General features: G+C 40.4%; 1 protein-coding gene and 1 non-coding gene across 3 annotated transcripts; both read left to right on the top strand.

Annotated features, from left to right (window-relative positions):
• The first annotated feature begins 187 nt into the window (after positions 1–187).
• On the top strand, positions 188–20,121 carry spag17 (sperm associated antigen 17). Of its 2 annotated transcripts, none has more exons than XM_026161731.2 (49): positions 188–768; positions 1,207–1,347; positions 1,831–1,890; positions 2,022–2,150; positions 2,523–2,649; positions 2,753–2,968; positions 3,096–3,250; positions 3,441–3,584; positions 4,151–4,220; positions 4,338–4,456; positions 4,618–4,818; positions 6,300–6,404; positions 6,540–6,690; positions 6,794–6,988; positions 7,110–7,147; positions 7,246–7,362; positions 7,636–7,790; positions 7,962–8,074; positions 8,166–8,236; positions 8,530–8,790; positions 8,924–9,038; positions 9,343–9,483; positions 9,612–9,722; positions 10,722–10,879; positions 11,008–11,110; positions 11,447–11,595; positions 11,746–11,860; positions 11,997–12,151; positions 12,377–12,539; positions 12,695–13,149; positions 13,283–13,468; positions 13,683–13,822; positions 14,210–14,340; positions 14,564–14,697; positions 14,792–14,980; positions 15,103–15,216; positions 15,377–15,428; positions 15,553–15,661; positions 15,757–15,807; positions 16,094–16,187; positions 16,284–16,395; positions 16,566–16,605; positions 16,721–16,785; positions 17,099–17,226; positions 17,688–17,848; positions 18,052–18,112; positions 18,321–18,468; positions 19,772–19,904; positions 19,985–20,121. In XM_026161731.2, exons 1-49 carry the CDS (start codon positions 661–663, stop codon positions 19,992–19,994), a joined length of 6,399 nt encoding a protein of 2,132 aa, XP_026017516.2. In that variant the 5' UTR covers positions 188–660; the 3' UTR covers positions 19,995–20,121. The 2 variants fall into 2 exon arrangements, with proteins under 2 accessions (XP_026017516.2, XP_026017518.2); XM_026161733.2 differs by having other exon boundaries at positions 209–768; positions 12,377–12,521.
• On the top strand, positions 4,920–4,990 carry trnag-gcc (transfer RNA glycine (anticodon GCC)). The gene has a single exon. It is a non-coding gene; the product is annotated as a tRNA-Gly (tRNA).
• Positions 20,122–20,399: the final 278 nt, after the last annotated feature.

The following is a 20,399-nucleotide window of genomic DNA, read 5'->3' as shown; positions in this document are numbered from 1 at the left end:
TGCTCTGGATCACTGTTTCTATCACAGAAATTAATCAGCTGTTTTCAGTGTTCACTGTCTGGGCACAGTGACAATATTGCTCAGGTTTGAATCTATTCAACTGGTAAATGGGAGCTCTTTTTTTGGTTAGGTTTACAAAGCCAAATGCTTTGAACTTAAGAACTGATTACCATGTACTACTATAGATATAACAATCACTGAAACTGTGTAAGCAACGACCTGGATTTGGTTTGTAAAGTTTTGATTCACGATGGGTTGTGACTCTGCTGTGAAAGCGCAGCTGCAGACAAAGTATAATACGGCCACCTAGTGGAGACAGCAAACGACAGCAACATTGGACTAAAAGGTTGTGTCTTTAAAAACGAAGCAGATTTTATTATATTCTAATTCTTGTTTTCGTACCTTTTTACTACTAAAGTCTAACACGACGAAACAGCGAATTTGTAAACAGGAAGGCGCGTTCCGTCAAGCTTTTGTTCTGAAAGTCTACGGGAAGTCCCACTCTGAAAACATTACTTGACACTCGTGCCCTTGCGGTTACCAGGGGCAACATGAGCACCAGATGACAACTCACAGTTAGTAATCTAAAGTTGATCTCTAACTCGAAAATTGCATTACTGTTTTCACTGCTCTGTGTTGTTGAATTACCACTAAGCGGAAATGCCACCAAAGGGAGCTAAAAAGGGCTCTGCTAAAAAGTCCAGTACTGATGGAGGCGCAGTAAACAAGAACTGGGAGACTGGTCTCATCAAAGCAGAGTTTGAAGAGGTTTGTCGTCTCACTGACCACTTTTTTTTTTGGCTGAACTTAAATAGTTTGTTGGAAACATTTATATCCTCTTCACACTGAGTGAATCTCGCAGTTTTCTCATAAGGCGTTAGCCGAGTCTAAGGGCAGGTTAATGGGTGCGCGCGCGCGATTAGCCAGATCAGGCAGCTTCGATTTTTCAGACCGGAAGTTATAATTTCGACATCCCTAAATGTTATTAGTAAACGTTGTTATGCTTCTTAAAAGCTTTTTATTCTTTTTTTTTTCTTTAACGTAATTTTTTTTTCATTTGTCTTAGCATAAATTGCGCCATCACTGAGCCTAAAGCGAGCTGTCATATACTGCAAAGCAAATATGTATAAATATGATATGAAATAATGTAGCCTGTGACTGGGGTGTATTGCAGTGGTATATCGTAAAACGTATTGCCCTTCCCAGGATTCGTGGCAGGCATGTGTGTCTTTTGTGGTTGGGAGAGGTCCGCAGGAGGAGGAACTGATCCAGGCGCTGGCCTTGGCTGTACAGGAACCGCAACGCAAACTTTTCACCTTGCTAACTTGGGACGACACGCTTGCAAAGGTACTCTAACTTTGTTACTTCCTTTATATTAAAGGGACCTGTGGTGTTGATATAACACATTTTATATTTTATTGTTGACGCTACTAGACTTGCTTTACATCATTTACACTTAAAAATGAGCCTACTTTGTCTCAAATGATGCATGGCGGTGTTAGTGACTGCGTCATGATACTAACGCCTACCAGCAAGAAGGTCGTGGTTCGAATCCATCAGCAGGATGAGCCCTTTGGGTGGGTGTTTGAACCTACCTGGCTTTCTTTCTGGATGCTCAAGGTTTCTCCCACATTTCAAAGGGCATCCCTTTTAGGTGAGCATGTGGTAGTCGTCGTATTTGACTGGCTCCTATACAGAGTTGACTTGACAGTTGCGCTTAAAACTGGGATGGACCTTCCAGAGCTGTGTTTAATATTGCTTAATAGCTTATAGCTTAGTAATGTACCATTCATGATATATATTGTAAAGTAAAATCCTTCCTCTTTGCAGATCCATGAGCTGGGGAATCCCAAAGCAAAAAAACCCGACGATGCCCCCATGTTCTATCAGGTATGCTTTGGAAATTTTTACAGGAGTGACTTTGTGCACCATGCCAAAGAATAATGTTGTTTTTATGTGACGTGTTTCAGTGTAACAGTCATTGTTGTGTGTGTATTTACAAGTGTCTGTGTTTTGTGTAGGTTACAGAGCCAGCTAAACTGCTGCTCGATGCAGGAGAGGGGATTCCCTGTGACCTGATGGCAAAAATATTGAAGTTCCAGCTGCTACTTATCAAAGCCTGTTATCAGCAGAGGTCAGATGCTAACCAGGTAAATGACTTGTTATTTAAGTGATTCTTATTCCTTTATAATTAATTAAGGTGTTGACAGGGCGTGAAATTTCACTTTCAGTGTTATCTTACTAACACTACTAACATCTAGTTGTTTTTAAAAAAGATTTATTGTAACTCCAAATTCTTTGTATTTTTGTATTCATCATACCCCTGTAATATTACATTCTTCGTTTGTGTTTCACATGTCATGGGTACATGGCCTATACTTGGTTAATGGTCAAGTATTGTTTCATTCAAGACAGCTTTTGTACCACCAGTGATATAATTCTGAGTTGTAGGTACAAAAAAACCCACAAAACATTTGAGATGTTCCTCAGAGTCATATTTTTAAAACTGTTTTATGTTTAAGGCTGAGGAGGAAAAGACAACAGTCTCTGATAAAAAGGGAAAGGGTCCTCATACACCGGTGATACCACCCAAGGAGAAGAAGACCAAGCTGAAGCGCAGGGGTGATGTTGAGCCACCTACTTTCAAAGGTAAAAGCTGATGAAAAGCTAAAGTGGTAAAGATTAATATACTTGTTCAGGTTGTTTCGTGCTTTAAAATCTTGTGCGCACTGATTTTGTGTCTTGGTCATAGACGATGAGCCAGAGTGGGGTCCTCAGCACTATATTCTAATCCTGGGATTCTACCAGCCGCAACTGATAGCGGGACTTGATGCCATAGGTGTTCATGTGTCTAATGTCATCAAATTGTGTTTGGAGTTCTCCCAAAATATGGAGGAGCAGCAGGATCACCAAGACAGCTGTGAGGGAAATGAACAGAGTCTCAGAGCTTCGCCGGTTTTTGATGCAGGTAAGGAGTAAACAGTAAATCTTCTGTTTGCTATCTTCAGTAAATAGTAGATTTATTGTCTGTTATAAGAGAAGTATAAGACATGTATGTTTACACTGCATCATCATTTTTTCTGCGTGTACAAAAGCTGTGCAGGAAAGGAAGTTGAATGAATTCTGGTCAGGTCTGAGATCAGTTTTGGACAGCGGGCCACCAGACTCCAGGCTCCATGATGTGGTTCAGCTCAGCTACACTGTTCCTCACTTCTTGCTTCCCTTTGACGCGCAGGACCCTGAAACTGTGGTGAGTAGATAAGTGTTTAACATATCTGGTCTCATTTTTGAGTTTATTAGAATATTGCACATTATTTTGTTTTTCTGTTATCCAGTTTGAATTATATATTACATATCTGCTTTGTTTTGTTTAAGCATCACATGACGTGACCTGCTTTTTACTTGAAATCCGTGTCTGTGTGTCTATGCTGTGTGTCCAGCTGGAGTTGGGAAGCCAAATCTTTGACGGTGTGGCCAGTCTTATCTATGACTGCCTAGACGTCAGAAGGCAGTATCAGCAATACCGGAACAATGTTAAATTCATCAGTGTGCCTGCTGTTGTGAAGCACTCAGAGCCTGTGGAGGTAAATATATGTAGATAAAGTTAGACACCGGTAGTTTTCTTGAATGGATTTATTTTATAAAATAGGCTTGTAGCAGAGGATGGTTTCGATCCATCGACCTCTGGGTTATGGGCCCAGCACGCTTCCGCTGCGCCACTCTGCTTACGCTTGTGATGTGACTCAAACCCACAATCCCTGGCTTAAGAAGCCTATCCATTAGGCTTCATGCACTGGTTTTAACCCACTAGGTACAAACCAGTGTTCCCTAACCTGCACTTAACCCTCCGTTTTTGGCTTTATCAAAACAAAATACAAAAAAGATTGTCAATCACACTATCAAAATAAAAGTGTTGATATTCTGGTTGGTAAATGTGTGGGTTTTTTTCAAGAGTATATTGAGGAGGATAGATCTAGTCTGAAATGAATCCTCTCACAATCAGACAACATAGCTTTTTATCTAAAAACAACACTCCAGATATGACCCACAGCACTGGTCCTGAACCTCTACACTGACATCATTGTTTTTCTTTCTCTTTATTTGTTGATATTTGTCAGAATGGAGATGATTTTTCTGTTCCTTGTGCCAGGTTGTGTCAGCAGCTCCAACCCCACTCTCCAAGAAGAAGTCAGGTCAGGAGGAAGCCCCAGGAGACCAAGGTGAAATTTTGTTATTGTTAATGTTCATCTGGACTATTTTGGTATAGTCTTGTTTGGCATTTTGAATTAAAACCTCCTAATCCTTTCTCTTTTTAATGGTTTCTTCTTGGTGGACAGAGAACAGGCTCCTTCCTCTCTCTCTAGATGTGGACATGTGTTACTATAACAACCTGCTGGACCTGGTTGCTCCTGAGGCCTGCTCTGTGCCTTTGATCCTGCACTGTATGTTGGAACAGGTATGTGTGCATTTGGTTTTGTGAATGTGCAGTTTTGCTCTGTCTCTTACTGTGTGTGAAAGAAGCATTTCCAAATATGGTTGATGGGAAAATGTTGTGTGACTGATTAATGAATAGCTAAAATGAGGACATATTAGAATTTGTACAATTTGTGTCTCTAGGTGGTGATTTCTGCAGAGCAGTCCTTGTCTGCCCACCCCCATGTGGCTGAGGACTCCAAACCTCTCAGCAGCCCCTGGTTAGACCACCAGCTGGTCAGCTATATGCTCCAAAACTTCTTGCCACTAGTACAAAAAGAAGAGGAGAGACTCTATGTATTAAACAACCTCCTAAACACAGTACAGAATGAAGAGGATAAGAAGGTATAGGTACCACTGCATAACAATACACACCTAGATAAATCCAAAGAACACGTGCTGAGAAGACCACAAAAAATCGCTAAGCCTCCAGCCTAGTATGTGAAGCATTGGTGGTTCAGTGGTAGAATTCTCGCCTGCCACGCGGGAGGCCCGGGTTCGATTCCCGGCCAATGCAGCAGCTTTTTTTTTTTTTTTTCCCCTTCTTCTTTTAAACAGAAGGCGCCGACTCACAGGAAGATAAGGTCATATTTCTGTGGACAGGATTAGTGTCAGACACTTAAAGCTGAATAGCAAATCCCCACAAGCTCTTGTGTTATGATAATAGAGCACTTGCGGCAACATTCCCTAAGTAGGATGGGCTTGGTTGTGACGTATGGGGGATGGGTGGGGTAAAACACTCGGTTTCCTGAACATGTGACAGGAAAACCATGTCATCTATTTCATGCTGTTTATGCATGAAAACTTTTTTTCATTTTTACAGAACAAAAGGTTTTGGTATTCAAAACAATTGTATTTTTAATGAACTCAAACTCACATTTAAGTCATAACTCAGTCACATGTATGCATTAATAGAAGAATCCAATTCCAAATCTAATTCATCAAAATGAATCAGATATGGATTCTTCAAGAAATACTCCAATATAATAATGCTTAACACGTCCTTATTAATCCTTATTGTAGAGATTAATCAGAGCTGCGTAATGCTGAAATAACAAGTACAGCACTGAGTAACCATGCTACAAATACATACCAGTGGACCACCAGCAGATGGCGCTATATTCAATGTGTAACTTTAGCAGAAATATTGAGGTTTTCTGTATATATGTCTAATAAATACTAATACTAAGAAACCAGCCATGAGCTCAAAGGAAGAAAGATTTTGGAGGGTAGGACAGGATTCCTTTAAATATGACTTTGCTTCTAAGATTTTCCATAAGCTCCTTTTAAACATTCACTCTAATCATGAAAACAGCTTGAAGCTGCTACTTTATGAACATATGCATATGCATTAAGCTGGCTTTTTATTCCTGCATACAGGAAATTCACATTACAGCACCAGCATTGTTCCACAAACCCCACAGAAAGCACAAAAACACAGTTTACATTGCTTTAGTTGGGAGATTTTCACTGAGGCCTTAAAAATACTCCAAACACTTTGCATGTTTATGATAAGTGTTCCCTCACTCAGAATCACAACTCTAGGTCAGGTTAACAAGACTCTTATTTAATATATTTGACATTTTTGACATTTTAACAAATTCTTACTAGGATCTGTTGCTCATACCAGCAAAGAGAAATTTTATCTCCTGCTTAAGTGAAAAACTTGATCAGAAACTAACTGCAAATAATGTTGTTAACTTCTATCAGAAAAGGTTTATAAGCTCCAGTTTAACAATGAGTTCTGGGTTCTCAGGTACGCTTAGAGCACAGTGTACAATTTATTAATGTTTCTCAATTTTATTATCTTTGTTTATCTGTGCTAGAGGCTAGTGGCGAAATTTGGAGCAAGGGAAACTGACAGGAAGACTGAGCAACCTCTGGTTATCAGACACCATGATGAGCGGGCCCAGCGCTTGAGAGACATCAGTGTAAGTAATTTTATTGTATTTTAAAATCAAGTTTTTATGTTGTCTGTGTGTGATTTTTACATGATATTAAGAAAATGACTGCCTGGTTTAAAAAGAGCTGCTGTGTATTTGTGTACATGCACGTGACCCTCTTAGGTGGTTCAGGATTTCGATCCGACAGAGGTGGAGTTGTCCATGATGAGACTGTCTCCGGTGTGGGAGATGATCGAGTCAGTCACTCAGCAGAAAAACAGAAAATCTTGTTGGATGTCCATCAAACAACAGCTACAGCACTACTGCACAGATGGTCAGAACCTGTGCTTAAGGCCTCGGGTCAACTCACTGTACCTGCTTACAGTATATGTTGGTGAATCTTGTAATAAAGTTCTTGATTCATCGGCTTCCTACAGATGATGTGTCATGGCCGGAGGTGGAGCGTTTTTTTCATCAGAGCGTCTTGGAGGCTATGCCGCTGTCCGGGGTGGATCAGCAGGGTGTGTTACGTGGAATAGCAGACCCAGCACAGCAGCAGACATCAATAGTAATCCCCTGGGATGACCCGTTATCCTTTGCTAAACAGCAGCTTTATAACATGAGGAACAAAGGTCTGATGTTATATTAGTTAATTCACTTACTGTTATGTTATGACACTTGCTTACATGCAGTATGTTACATTTTACAACTCACTCATGAAACACCCTACATCACTGCTTTACTTTACTATAGATCCAACATTTCTTACTGACGAGCCTTCTAACAGAGAGGTATTATTCTTATATTTATCTCTTTATTTATTTATTTTTTAGCTTGCTTTAATTTTAAAAAAAAGAAAACAGCAATGGATCCTGTATTTTTCCCCCAGGAGCAGAGTGGTAGAGTGTGTAGCCACCTGGACTTACCTGACATACAGAGCTGTAGGTTGAGATCTCTGTTTCACTGGCGCTATGCTGAGCACCACAATGCCACCGTCCTGCCTCAGGTGATATATCTGTTTTATCTTGTTAAATGTGTTAGGGGTGTCACATTAGACGTACTGTGGTTACTACACGTTAAGTCTCCTCTACTCTGAAGCTTTAAATGTAAAATGCAAGAGATGAAATGGGCTTAATGAGCAAACTAAACAAAGTTGAGGCTATACTCTGCAGCAGTATTATGTACATCCTGCAGAAAAGCAGAAAACAGCACCGTTCTTTATGTGTTTTTACAGTTTGAGGCATTTGCTTGGATATTTTGACTTCCTTCTTTTGTGTAGTTGCTCCAGTTAGCATCAGAGGAATACTGCTGCTTGGACACCTTCAGAGGAAGCCATAACAACATCCTATACGTTTTTTGCCACAATCCCATGAGTCCTCAACGCCAGTCCAGGGAGTTCTGGCATGTGGCTCTTCACACCGATGTCAAGTTCAGGTGTGAAATGATGCTTGTTACAAGAGGAATAGTAAGAAATCTTTTGCTGATTGCTTTCATGGATGTACATGTCTGTGTCATAGCAATGTGTTGGAACCGAGTACTCACTCCTGGATTCATTAAAGAGCGTAATCTGCAGCTCACTCTACATTGTCCTGTCTGTCTGTACAGGAGTTACTTTGAGCATGTGGCAGATACTGTTTCACAGTGGACGAGACAGGAGGAATCAAAGAGAGACACAACGCAAGACGGAAACGACACTCCAGAATCTGATTCTCCAAAAGGTATCGTACTATAGTGATCAATATGTGGCTCTACCAATTTAACCTTGCTTACCTCTGTATACATATAATATGTGATTTCTTCCTGGACTAGATGACAATACTGTTTGTTCTTCCAAGGAGGATGAGAGAATGGAAGTCTTCATCAGAAAAGGCTCCCTTAAAGTCAGTACAGGCTAACACACAAGTACACACACCTGAATCTGACATGGAGAATTTCATAGAGCAGTCTCATTTCTTATATCCCTCAGATGCTTTTTCACAGAGCAGTTAAGTAATAAATTCATGAGTTCAAATTCATGATCCAGTTCTAATAGTTCCAGTTTTCAGTATTTTATGTGTAAAGTACGTCTAGAGATAAAATAAGATTTCTCATTATCTCAGGCTAGAACACAGCCACATTAAACTACTTTAGAGTCACCAAAGTGTTACATGGTTACAGTATTATGGTGTTACAGGCCTGGAAGTTGGAGCAGGAGCGTCAGAAGGAAGAGGCGATACCCAAAAAGTCAAAGAAAGAGGATTTGCCGAAAGATAAGCAGCAGAAAAAGGAGGATAAGTCAACCGACAACAAGAAAAAGAAAACGTCATCTGATGACAAGAAGAGCAGGCCAGGGACGGAAGGCAGCTCAGCCAACCCTCCCACAGAGTCAGCTATCACAACAGCGCCCCCTGTGGATGAAGTTGTAGAAGTACAGCATGCAGAGGAACCTTTCAATGTGAGCGCACACACCTAGAACCCATTACAGAACTAAACTCGTGTTTTGGTTAAGGTCTTGATAAGTGAAACAGCTTCGTTCAGGTTAAGTAATAAATGACTCCATGCATATGATGTGTGTGTCCAATGTTTAGGGTTTCACTGGCTACATCATGGATGGAAAATTGATCCATGTGTCAGGTTGTCTCCAGTACCTTTTCCCCTCCGATGGAGGACGTGTCACTGTGGAGACAGTCAGCTTTGTTCAAGGTACGGGATCTGTCTGTGTTCTTCATGAATCTAAGCAGACCTTCAACTACAAACTCACAAACAGCTTACTTAGACACTATAGAAAACTACAAACATGTGTTATATCTTAAGATAACATAAAAAGTTAAACCATTCGTACAGTTTTTCTCCCCCTCCCGCAGCTATATTTCCCTAAGAATGAAAAAAATGTTGAAGTATTTATGAGCTTAGTTCCATTATTAGACAAATGACACCATAAATCAATGAAAAACATAAATAAAGCAAAGGTCAAATATTCCTCAGTAACACATAGTTTTTCCTCCAGGTTCCAGCCAAATGAAAGTCGTTGTGAAGAAGGATGGACATCATTTCTACACACACATCAACCAATTTGTTGTTGATCCTGCAAAATGTCTCCCTCATAACCAAGACAATAAAAACATTGAACCGGAAAAGGACTGTAGAGGTAAAGATGCTACCTGTTGTATTTTTAGGTTACCTTTTTATACACCTGTGTAAATACCACAGTTATTGTGAATGATATGTGATTTATAGACTCATTTAGTGTGCGTGTGTGTTTGCGGTCTCTTTCAGGGGCAGAACCTGCGGAGATAAAAACAGTGAAGCAGGGCTCCTTCTCAGCTGTGCTTGACAATAGAATTCGTCTTTCATACAGTTTCTACGGTCCCACGGGAGAGCGCACAGGTATTACACTCAGACATACAGTACATATTTATAAAAGAAAGTCTTTTTTTATACTTAAAGTTGCAAACGGGTTAAATACAGTACTGAATAGTTAATAAACTCAGTGCATCTGACATTTATTAAGCCTGGAGCATCAAGTTTAAAAGGCCTTGACTGTACGGGTAGCGTAGTGTTTTTGTTTGGTCAGACCTGCACTTTAGTAACCCCTTTGCCCAGTTATCGATCCATCCTTGGCTCTTCTTCTTTTTCTTCTCTATTTGCATTTTATCTGCAAACTCAGTATTCTTTTTTAAGATTATGCAGATGGCATCCATTTCTACGCCCTAGTGAAAGACAATGAAAGAGGGCAGGATACATCAGGTGATGGAGATGCTTTTCAGTAGCTTCCACAAATGTCAGTCTATCTTCACTGTGGGTCAGGTTAAATCACTGTCCAGTAATGCTTCCTTCTGGACACATTTCAAAACTTTCAGTGCTTCCACACTCGCTCTGACATTGAGGAGGGTATATGTGCATTTATTTCATCCTGTCTGGACTTTGGAAAATGGATTGTAGAAAAGAACACAGACAGACAAATGAACAGAATTTTTAACACCTGCAATTAGTTCAAAACACTTTTTTTAAATTTCAAAACAGTATCTTGTGTTTAGGCCTCCTTATACTGGTTACAATTAAAGTTTTAAGATTGACTTTAATATTTTTAATCCCATTTAACTTTAAACGGGATAGGCTCCAGCTTCCTCACAAGCCTGAATCGGATGAGCAGAAGAAAGCACTTTGTTGCTTGGCTTGAATTGCTACAGCTTAGTGCCTTGCTGATGGTCTACATATTATATATTTCCTTTTTACTGCACTGATCTCACTTGTTGTGAGCAGCTTCTGTTTAATGTCCCATGTTGAGTTAGTTTGTCTCTGTTTGATTTATAGTCTTCTTTGTGATGTGAAAATCCCTTACGTGTTATTAAAGTACTTTTTAAAATAAAGTTATTATTATTATAGTAATTTCCCAGGAAACCAAAGGCAAAGTAGCAGAGACATCTATCGCAGACCCCATTCATCTATCTGCCTCCATCCACTGCTCCAAGGAAAAAGATGCAGCGTCAGTTCCCTCAAAGACACAAACCACATCCAGTCAGTTCAGACCTCCAGAGGCCCAGGTTAACACACATTTACATGTTTACAGAAAATAATGTAGATTAATGTAGACTATATCTACGTGTACACATAGGTTTTTAGCCATAAAATATGTTCTGTCATTAGACTAAATATGTAATGTATGTCTAAGGGTTGTGAAGGTCAACCAGCAGAGCAATCAAATTCGTTCAGCGGTCTCAGCCTCTCTATTCCTAATGGCCTCATGCTGCAATATCTGCGAGAAGATACACAAGGTCAGTAACGGATGTGTTTAGAATTTATAGTACCTATGCAGTCAATTTTGCAGACTCCCGTCCTTGGTGCAAGTAGGACCCTGTTCGTGCTCGTAGAGACTCATCTGTATATCTTCTGTGCTCAAATCCACCTGCTTACCCGCTTATGTGCCGAGACTAGTGCCACATTTTGGTGGCCTATCTACAAATAGCTTGAATTTAATGAATGTGTCTTTCATGAAGTTTTAGCACAACTTTCTGCATCTACTATAATCCCATTAACCATCTGCATATGCTAAAGAGTCATACTCAAATATATATGACATGATTTGTGTGTGTTTTTGTGTCCATGTAAAGAAGGAGGTATTATGGTGAGACAAAGCTTTCCTCTACATGGCAAAGGAAAGGCAAGACATCTTCAGGACACATCCCTCTCCAAGGAATTGTCCCGTATTATCACCAGCCAGGGAGCTGTGATCCGTTACATGAGAGATGGATCCACAGAGGTACACTCATTCATACTGAGGCACATATTGAAATAAATATACAACTGACTCCAGGCAGGTAGTTCTTGAATAGCTGCACAAATTGTTACATGAAAACGGTGAAGAATCATGCCCGTTTTTTCTGGCTTCTCTTATTTTTTTGTACTGCAGGTGCTGTTTGCTGATGGCTCAGTCAGTTTCAGTCAGGATTCTGGTCCAGTGTGGGTCCCTGACTCTGAGGTTCAGGAGCAAAACTCTGATCAGGAATCTGAGGACAGCAAGAAAGGTTAGACTGGTGTACCACTGAATACAAAACAGCGCTTCTTCTGTCTCGTAATGAGTGTGACGGGGCGCTTGCTGGGAAGATAATTAATTTTCAGTGGTACAGTTATACTCTCTTTGCATGTCTTGTGTCTCTGCAGAACAGGGCTCAAAGGAGGGGACTAAGGATCACAGAGGGTGTTGGTTAACTACAACTCCATGTGGAGATCGCATCTGTACTGTTGGGACCACACACAAAAACATGCCAACCACGTCCCTTCTCACTTACAAGGCTACTGACCCCATCACCCATCAGGCAAGAAAGTACTATTTCTTCTAAATTATACAGGCTACCAACATTGCAATTAAGTCCATAATAAAAATGTGAGAGTTAAAAAATCCTCACGGTGCTTGGGGGCAGAAATTTCATTTCAGAGTACCTTGAAGTATATGATATATAGAGAGAAATGAGACTCATTCTGAAATCGTCTTATGCTTTTCATCGCTAACTTAGCTCGCTGACTCTGGTTTCTTGTGTTAGGTGATGCTGAACCGCGAGGATCTGGTGGTTTCTGTCCAGAACCCAGATGGGTCTGTAGTTGTAGAGCATGCAGATGGAACCAGGATTACCAGCCTCTTGCAAGAAAGGCCAATGAATGCAAATCCACACTGTTTGCTGCGCACTGGTGACCAGCAGGCACACAGTACATTGATCAAATCCATACTCAGCAGTAGATCTGCACTTACAGATGACTACACAAACATATGCAGTATACATGCTATCACCATTAAAATACATTATAATCTCTAAGCAGATTTTTATATCTGATTTATGTTCCTGTGACATTTACTTTTCCAGGACAGCAGCCAGGGAGTGTAACCCTTAAATCAGCCTCTCAAAGTGCAAGCGACTGCACTGAGTGTGTGGAAAGCATTGCTGGGGACATGGATGTCAAGGACACTTGTCTCAATGGAGACATCAGCAGGAACAGTGCAGGGAATGCATGTGACCGGGAGGGAGCTGTTCATGTGTGCACAAATCTGAATCAGTGCGGATGTATGTGTGAAGAAAAAGAAAGTACTGAAAGTAGTGTGCATATGAATAGTGAACATGGTGTGTTTGCCAAAGAGACTCAGAATGTTGAGACTAAAGGGTGTGGGAAGGATGAATCAAGGATGTCTGCTAAAGAGCGGATGGTGTTGGTAGAGAAGGAGGGCTGCGCCACAGTAGTGATGTACCCAGAGCGTCAAACGGCTCATATCTTTTTAGCCGATGGAACGGTCGTCACTGGGAACAATCAAAGAGAATACGAGGTGCGTGATTTGCCAGCAGATGGCACCAAAACTTAAATAAAAACTTGGAACTATGACTTTAAGACATGGATAAGGCTGCACTTTGACACTTGTTTGCAGAACCGTTGATCCATATTTGTGCTTTGTACCCAAGGTGTTCCCATCCAGTGTAGGAGTCCTGTCCATCAGAAGCGATGGAACATGCGTGTACTCCTCAGACCCACTCGTAACTCCAAGTCCAAAGGGGTCTACTCCCACTGAACAGACAGGAATTTACACTATGAGTCATATGGGCAAAGTGGCCTGTGAAATTACAGACCCTGATGGGAACCATTTCCAGGTCAGTTTCTCTGATCACAAGATAGTGAGCCTATGTTGCTGTGCAGGTCTTTTTTTAAGGTGGTTAGCATAGGAGGAATGTGGGAATTTGAATCAATGAAATAGTTTGCTATATTCTTAAAGTCTCAAAGAAAGACCTATGATGGGAAAAAATATAGAAATTCATTAAGCTCGTATTATTTTTAGTTTCGGTAACATGCTGAACTTTGTTGCAGGTTATGGAGGATGGGCAGATATCTGTGCTAAACTTGAGACCTGCTACTAGCACGCTTAAACAAACGGAGGAAGAGCTAGAAAAGGAAGAGGACAGTGAAACGGATGGGCCTCGTGAAAAACCCAGAGAGCAGTGTCCCAGGTAGCTTGGCTGATTGTGTGTATGTTGTGTGTGTGTGTCACCATGGAAAAATGCAATTCTGGAGAAACTTAAGCAACCTAAAAATGCCCTTTTGACTATTATTTCTGTGTTTACATGAAACAGCCATTATGTAATAAAGTTGTAGTGACTACTGAGAACTTGTATGTCAAAATGTCAGCAACATCCACTCGTATTTCAATTGTTTTTAATTGTCCACAAGATCAAAGAAAAGACAATTCACAGGGCATTTAGTAAGAAAACTCTTATAAACTGTATTTGTTATGTTTTTTAACTCTCTAAAAGAAAGGTAGCAGAAATGAATGCCAAATAACTAAACTGATGTCCGGAATTGTTACTCACAGTCTGCAAACGTATTTTGTCTTCCAGGTTGTTTCTGGTGCATGGGGATGGCTCAGGCACTGAACTGCTGAGCTCTCAAACTGTAAAGGAGCTGCTCTGCCAGGCGTACTTGGACCCTACCATAGCACTGTTGAAGGAACAATTGGCAAACACACAAGGTTTAATGTCTCCTAAATCAAGAAACAACTGGACTGAATAAAATTGTTCTATGGTTTTTGTTAAAGAATGTCCCTCAAAAAACTTCCACATAGTGTATAATGACAGTTAACTGTCTCTAATGTTGAGTGTACTTTTGTCATTCTGTTACATCAGGAGATGGATAAAAGAAACTATTCAGTTAACCAGGAAGTAATGTGAGGTTTGTGGGTGTGTCTGTTCCAGATGAGTTTGGCATCACTATCCTAAAGCCCAGCCACCAGAGTGTGTGGTCTCAGTGGTTGCTTAACAAACAGAACCCTGAAATTACCCCTCCCAACCTCAGAAACCGCAGCTGGCATGACTTCCCCGCAGTAGAAGTATGTCTATACATGCTTACACATATCACACACACACACACAGAAACAGCACTTGAAATCCATTTTACTATTTTTGCGTTCCTCTCAAATCCAGAAGAAGAGTCCAGGTCCTCCATTTGGTACTGACGTAGTGTATAATTTGGGTCTGAGAATGAGGCCTGCAGGTTCTGCAGTACATCATCGGCCTGTCAGGAGCTGCCCTAAGGTCCTGGAGCTGAGAGAACTATACCAGCACCGACCATTCACCACACCACTCAAAAATACTATAGACTCACGATTAAAGGTAAAATTATTCTTTATCATTTGTCCCCAAAACTGGAGTTTGTGTTAAAACATTTGAGAAAGATATAAATCATCTCGTTAATGTGACTTCAGACATATCTAGAAATGTGGCTTTTACTGCAGGAATACATCGAGAGTTTGATGGAAAGAGAGCAACGGTCAGAAAAGATGAAAGTTAAAGACCCTCGCTCTGAGGAGGAGACTGCCCATGCCAGTGATCTCATCAATCTGATTTTGGTAAGCACACACACATACACATATTGAGTATAACAATGATAATGTTTATAGTTATAGGGAACATTGTGTGGCTCTTTCCCTCTACTACATACTGGCTTCTAAAAGTAAACCTTGTACTATAACATAAAGGACAAAAGCTGACTTATATTGCACTTTGTAGTCTTTTCCAGAGGAAGATGATGCCAGTCACACCATTGATAGGAGGATTTCAGGTTGGTAAGACAAATCTATAAACCAGTTCATTTGGTTTTTAGAGTTGACTTGTACCTGATTTAGTCCTGGTTTGGTGTCAGAATACTGAGGGGAAAGTACACCTTTTGTTGTATGTGTCCACAGAGGACGTAGCCAGTCTGTACAGCCAAGGAATCTGTAGCCCAGCTGAACAGTCAGATGTTTCTCAAGACTTTGCCACGGTACAAAGTGACAGCTTGGAGAAATTAAACCGGTACGTGTGCTAAAATAATCTCATCTTCACTAAGGTGAAAGTTCCAGGTTTTAATCTGTGTAAATATGCTTTTGAAATGCTCTTTTTCTTTCCAGTTGTACCAAAGACAAGGATACAACATGGACTGAAAAACTTACACAGTACAGGTAAAAACATTATTACTGATTGTGAGTAATAACCTTAATATAACAAAGCAGCCTTTGCATCTTAGCCTTTTTTAGGACTTGTATAGGACTTAATCTGGACATTTGTCAGTCACATTGGTTTGTAGTAATTGTAGAAATGACTTTTCGTCTCTCTTTTCCTGAGTGGGTTTTATGAACAGAACTAGAGCTACTGCAATACTTTCAGTACTACTAACAGAAAGATAAAAAGAAGTACTGCCACCGTTAAAGTTTGTACTATTTTTCTATTCTTGTGTGTGTATTTTAGGCAGGAGATGCGTGAAGAGAAGATCTACAGAGAGGCTATGAGGAAGAGGAGCGTTGTTCCCTTTTTCCACCCAGAAAATATTCCCCTGTACGAGGTACTATATTCGCTTAACATCATCTTAAAGGATTCCCAGTCGATTTTTCTCTGTGCAGTGTATAAAAACACGAAGCACCGTTTCTGGTTTTCTCAGAGTCTGCTACAGCAACAAATACCTGACATGAGGAGTTTGTCAATGGCTCTCCCACCATTTCCCAAGTCGGACAGTACTGAGGGCTTCCTGAAAGATGCGCCACAGGAGGACAGTAAGTTATGATACCTTTGTGAGTATTTACTAGAGGTATAACTTGTTTTAAAGATGTTTTTTTGATTGGAATCTTCCCAAAAAAGCAAAACAACAGAATAAATGAGTCTTAATGGTGACTTCAGTGACATGAAGCTGTTTATTAAACTACATTTGTGTTTGGCACTGCAGCTCCAAGGCCTTTAAACCCAACACCGTCTCAGTCTGCAAGGTAATAATGAACAAATTATGTTTTGAACTGTTTCTCCTGTTTAATTTTTCACTCTGTGATTTAGCCACTTACAAAACTGTCATCATCAGGGCTTAATCTGTGTTTTTTCTTTTAGTCATTCAGCAAGAAGTAGCAGGGTGCTAGAAAAGAGACCCACCAACCCCACACCTCAGTCTGCTGGTTTGTTTCTAACCTTCTCATGTTTTATATTACTATTAATTCCTGGAAACCTCACCAATAATGCATCAAATATTTTTTAGGACAGAAATGACGTAAAGCCACTGTGAACATACAGACATGGAGCAGTATGATCAGTCAGAAACTGCACTCTGTGAGGACAGAGGCAGAATTTTATTTACATTTATTTAGATCGTTGAATCTCTGCCAGGACTTGATGGCTCAGTACAAAGACAAATAATACTGTATATGATTTACACTTCTATGCAAACTTATGAATTATCATGTGTGTGTCTGTGTGCGTGTACACGTCCAGGTGAAAGCAGTTGGAGGGATTCTTCTAGGAAATGCAAGTCACCACAGTTAGATGTGAGTGGAAAGCCCAGACAGACTACAGTCACCCTACCATCCTCTGTCCTCGGCTCTAAATCCTGCAGTGCACCGGTACAAAATCATTTTTGTTTTTTTGCCAAAAATGTGCTGGTCGAGTTTTTGTTTTGGGTGGTTCCCTAGTATTAAACTTGCTATTGGTTAATAGTATTACCACCTATGGGCTCAATGTTTATTAAGAGAAACTTTGAACTTACATTCCAATAGTTCATTTTTTGTTTGTTTGTTTGTGAAAAGTAAAATGGGACCTTTAGAGGATCTATACGTTTGTGCCATTATTATTTCATAACCTGAAGGATTTTTCTCCTCTCTTCATCATCAGTGGGGTGATTAAATCCCACTGATGATGGAGTGAGCCTTTTTATCGCTGATATCCTATCAAATTGGGAGTGTTAAAAAAAGATGTTCCTATAATACCATTTGTACACATACTTTACCCTATATTTTTATCACGGTAGTATCAAGCTGCCAGTTTTTCATTGTTAACTTTTCTTTGTGTATGTCCTCTGTTGAAGCTCCTGCAGGCGGAGGAGCAAGTGAGGAGGAAGTGCCAAACAGGTGCCATTGTGAAGGGCTTCCAGCTCATCCCATCGAGCGTAGACTTTGGCACGCTGAAGGAGGGCACCTCCTCCACCATTATTGTTGTGATGAAGAATGTTGGTTTTGACATATGCAGGTAAACCACCAGACAGATAGAGACAAGGGATTTTAGGTTTTTGGGGGTTATTTTTGTAGTCTTAGGTCTTGTTTCAATTGTCTTTTAGTACCTCAGAAAGAAATGAGGACTGTTAGGTGGAGGCAATTTATGGGTCACCTTCAAGTCCAAAGGGAAAACTCTGACCTAACTATTTGTGGTTTATTTCACTCTGTCGCTGCCAGGTTCCATGTGAAACAGCCTCCTCCTGCTACAGGCCTCCGGGTCATCTACAGCCCTGGCCCTGTAAGTTTTCATTTTGATGTTTAATATGAAATAAAAATTTTATGTAATATAATATTTATATTAATGTTCCAGCCACTGCGTTTCTACTTTAATGCTATTGAATTAATTGTATAAATGTTCAAAACAGCTGACATTTTTTGTTTGTTAAAGGGTTAAATTCTACTTCCTTCAACGTCTCATAGGCATATGTGGTGTCTTGTTTTACTAGGTGGCCGCAGGTCTGCAGGTCGAACTGAAGGTTCAGCTGTTTGCAATGTGTGCTGTCCAAGCAGGGGAAGTAGAGCCAAAGAAGTTAATCTCCCAGGAAATTATCATTCCTACTGAGAAAGACATCCTCTGTCTGCCAGTCACTGCTAATATCCTTTGAGCACCTAAAGAAACACATTCAGTTTAGCTTTTAATTTTCTTACTAGAAAACAGTGTTTAAAAAAACAAAAACTTCTCTTCTGACTTCCGAAACAAGTGAGAGAAAAGTTGTGTATAAGAGATCTGCCCAGACTTAGTGAGTAACCAACACCAAAATGTCAAACATACACGTCTGAAACAGAATCAAACCCAAAATAACAAAAAGAAAAGGACTGTTGCAGCTTTCTTTTGCTACACAGTGAATGGTATTTTCAAGCAATGGCAATTTCATCTCTGAAATTGCTTTTATTCGCATCATTTTTACCTGTTATTGGTAAATGCTAGCAACAAATCCATCTGAGTTTAGCACAAAATGCAAAATGAAAATAGAGTAGACCTCAGCCAGCCTACATTCACTGGTTTCACAATCGACAATCACATGTGGTAATACTACGTTTTTGTTTTTTTGTTTTTTCTTTTGTTGTGATGACATTACTATAAAAAATAAAAGTAATCCACTGGGTTTTAGCTCCACAGATGCCAGGAGTGCTTTAATTCTAGGAAATACATAAAATTGGTGGGCTGTGAGGCAGCTGCTCATTCTTTGAATCAGGATGTGCCAAACCCCACACTTAGGCAAGCGTAATGCGAGTGTGTTACATGGTGACATGGATAAGTGTTGGATAAGTGGTAGTTGTTTTGGTTAGTGCGAACAAACTGCTTCCAATTTTACAGTAGGTCTAAAGTCCATCACTGGCCATCAGGTCTCTCAATTCCCGTTGTTCTTCTTCCCGATCTTCCCCAAATTGCAGAGCCATGAGCTTCTCCAAGATCTTATCCATACTGTGTTCAAAAAACACAGTCTGAGTACTCACAGCCCTGCCCATCGAGTATCCGGCAGCAAACGTCTCCGCAGGACAATCAGGCTCTCCCAAGCCCAGGAGTTGTCAGTTTCATTAAGGGACCAGTTGATAAAATCCATAATTCTTCTTTAGGTTTTTAGAGAACAAGTCTGGGAGACTATCTTAGGGTTAAAGAATAAGCCAGACTATACAACTGACATGAGAAGCCAAGCAGGAAAGATAAGGGAGAGGGAGAGGGAGAAAGTACGACCGCCTCCGTCAAGAGCCAAGAGAAGGATGAAGGATTTGTTGTTGCCTAGGTTATTATTCCAGCCTCAATTTTATGTTAAAAAAAGATTTTCTTGTGTAACTAAGATTCAAAGTTACTGCTGATATGAAATTTCATGAAGATGAATGAAGATTCATGGTGTGTGTGTTGAAAGAAGTGATGTTGGTCCTTAACTAACTTCACCTATCCTTCCTGAGGGATTATATGAAATTTGGCTTAAGGACCATAGCAGGGTCCATAAAAAGAACATCTCCAAGGTCTTCCAGGCTTCCAGCTTGGCAGGGAAGCGTCCTGATCAGTCCCGCAGTAAACGCAGGTTAGTGTCTTACACCATGAAATAACATCTTTAAGATTCAGACAGAGGATAAGTCACTGATAAAACCGTTTTGTTTTCAGGACATATTAAGGACTCCAGCTTCTCTCAGTCAGATTTCACACCTTTTAAGCCTTCATCACATTATAACCATCTCACGTTTGATTATTTCTGATAAATTGTGATGTTTGATGTGAAATAAAAATATTAACCTAAGTAATTGAGGCAATTGAATTCTTATGTGTGACCATGTCTGCTTGTAACACATTATGATAAATACCTGCGCTACCTAATGTAATTTGGCTCGTACTGTACGAGTTAGAGCGTGCCTCCTGAGTGTGGGCGCGTGTCTAGCTCTACGGGGGAGACTCGCGCTGGTGCACGTGATCAGGTTGAATAGATGGGGCGGGGTTGTTGGTATATGACGTCAATGGGGACCCAGAGCAAGGTGCAAACACGACCGAATAAAGTTAAACGGAGACGGAAATTCGTGTTTTG

Source organism: Astatotilapia calliptera, chromosome 3 (assembly GCF_964374335.1).
Source record: "Astatotilapia calliptera chromosome 3, fAstCal68.1, whole genome shotgun sequence".
Classification (NCBI taxonomy): Eukaryota; Metazoa; Chordata; class Actinopteri; order Cichliformes; family Cichlidae; genus Astatotilapia; species Astatotilapia calliptera.
This window is presented reverse-complemented; position numbering and strand designations above follow the sequence as displayed.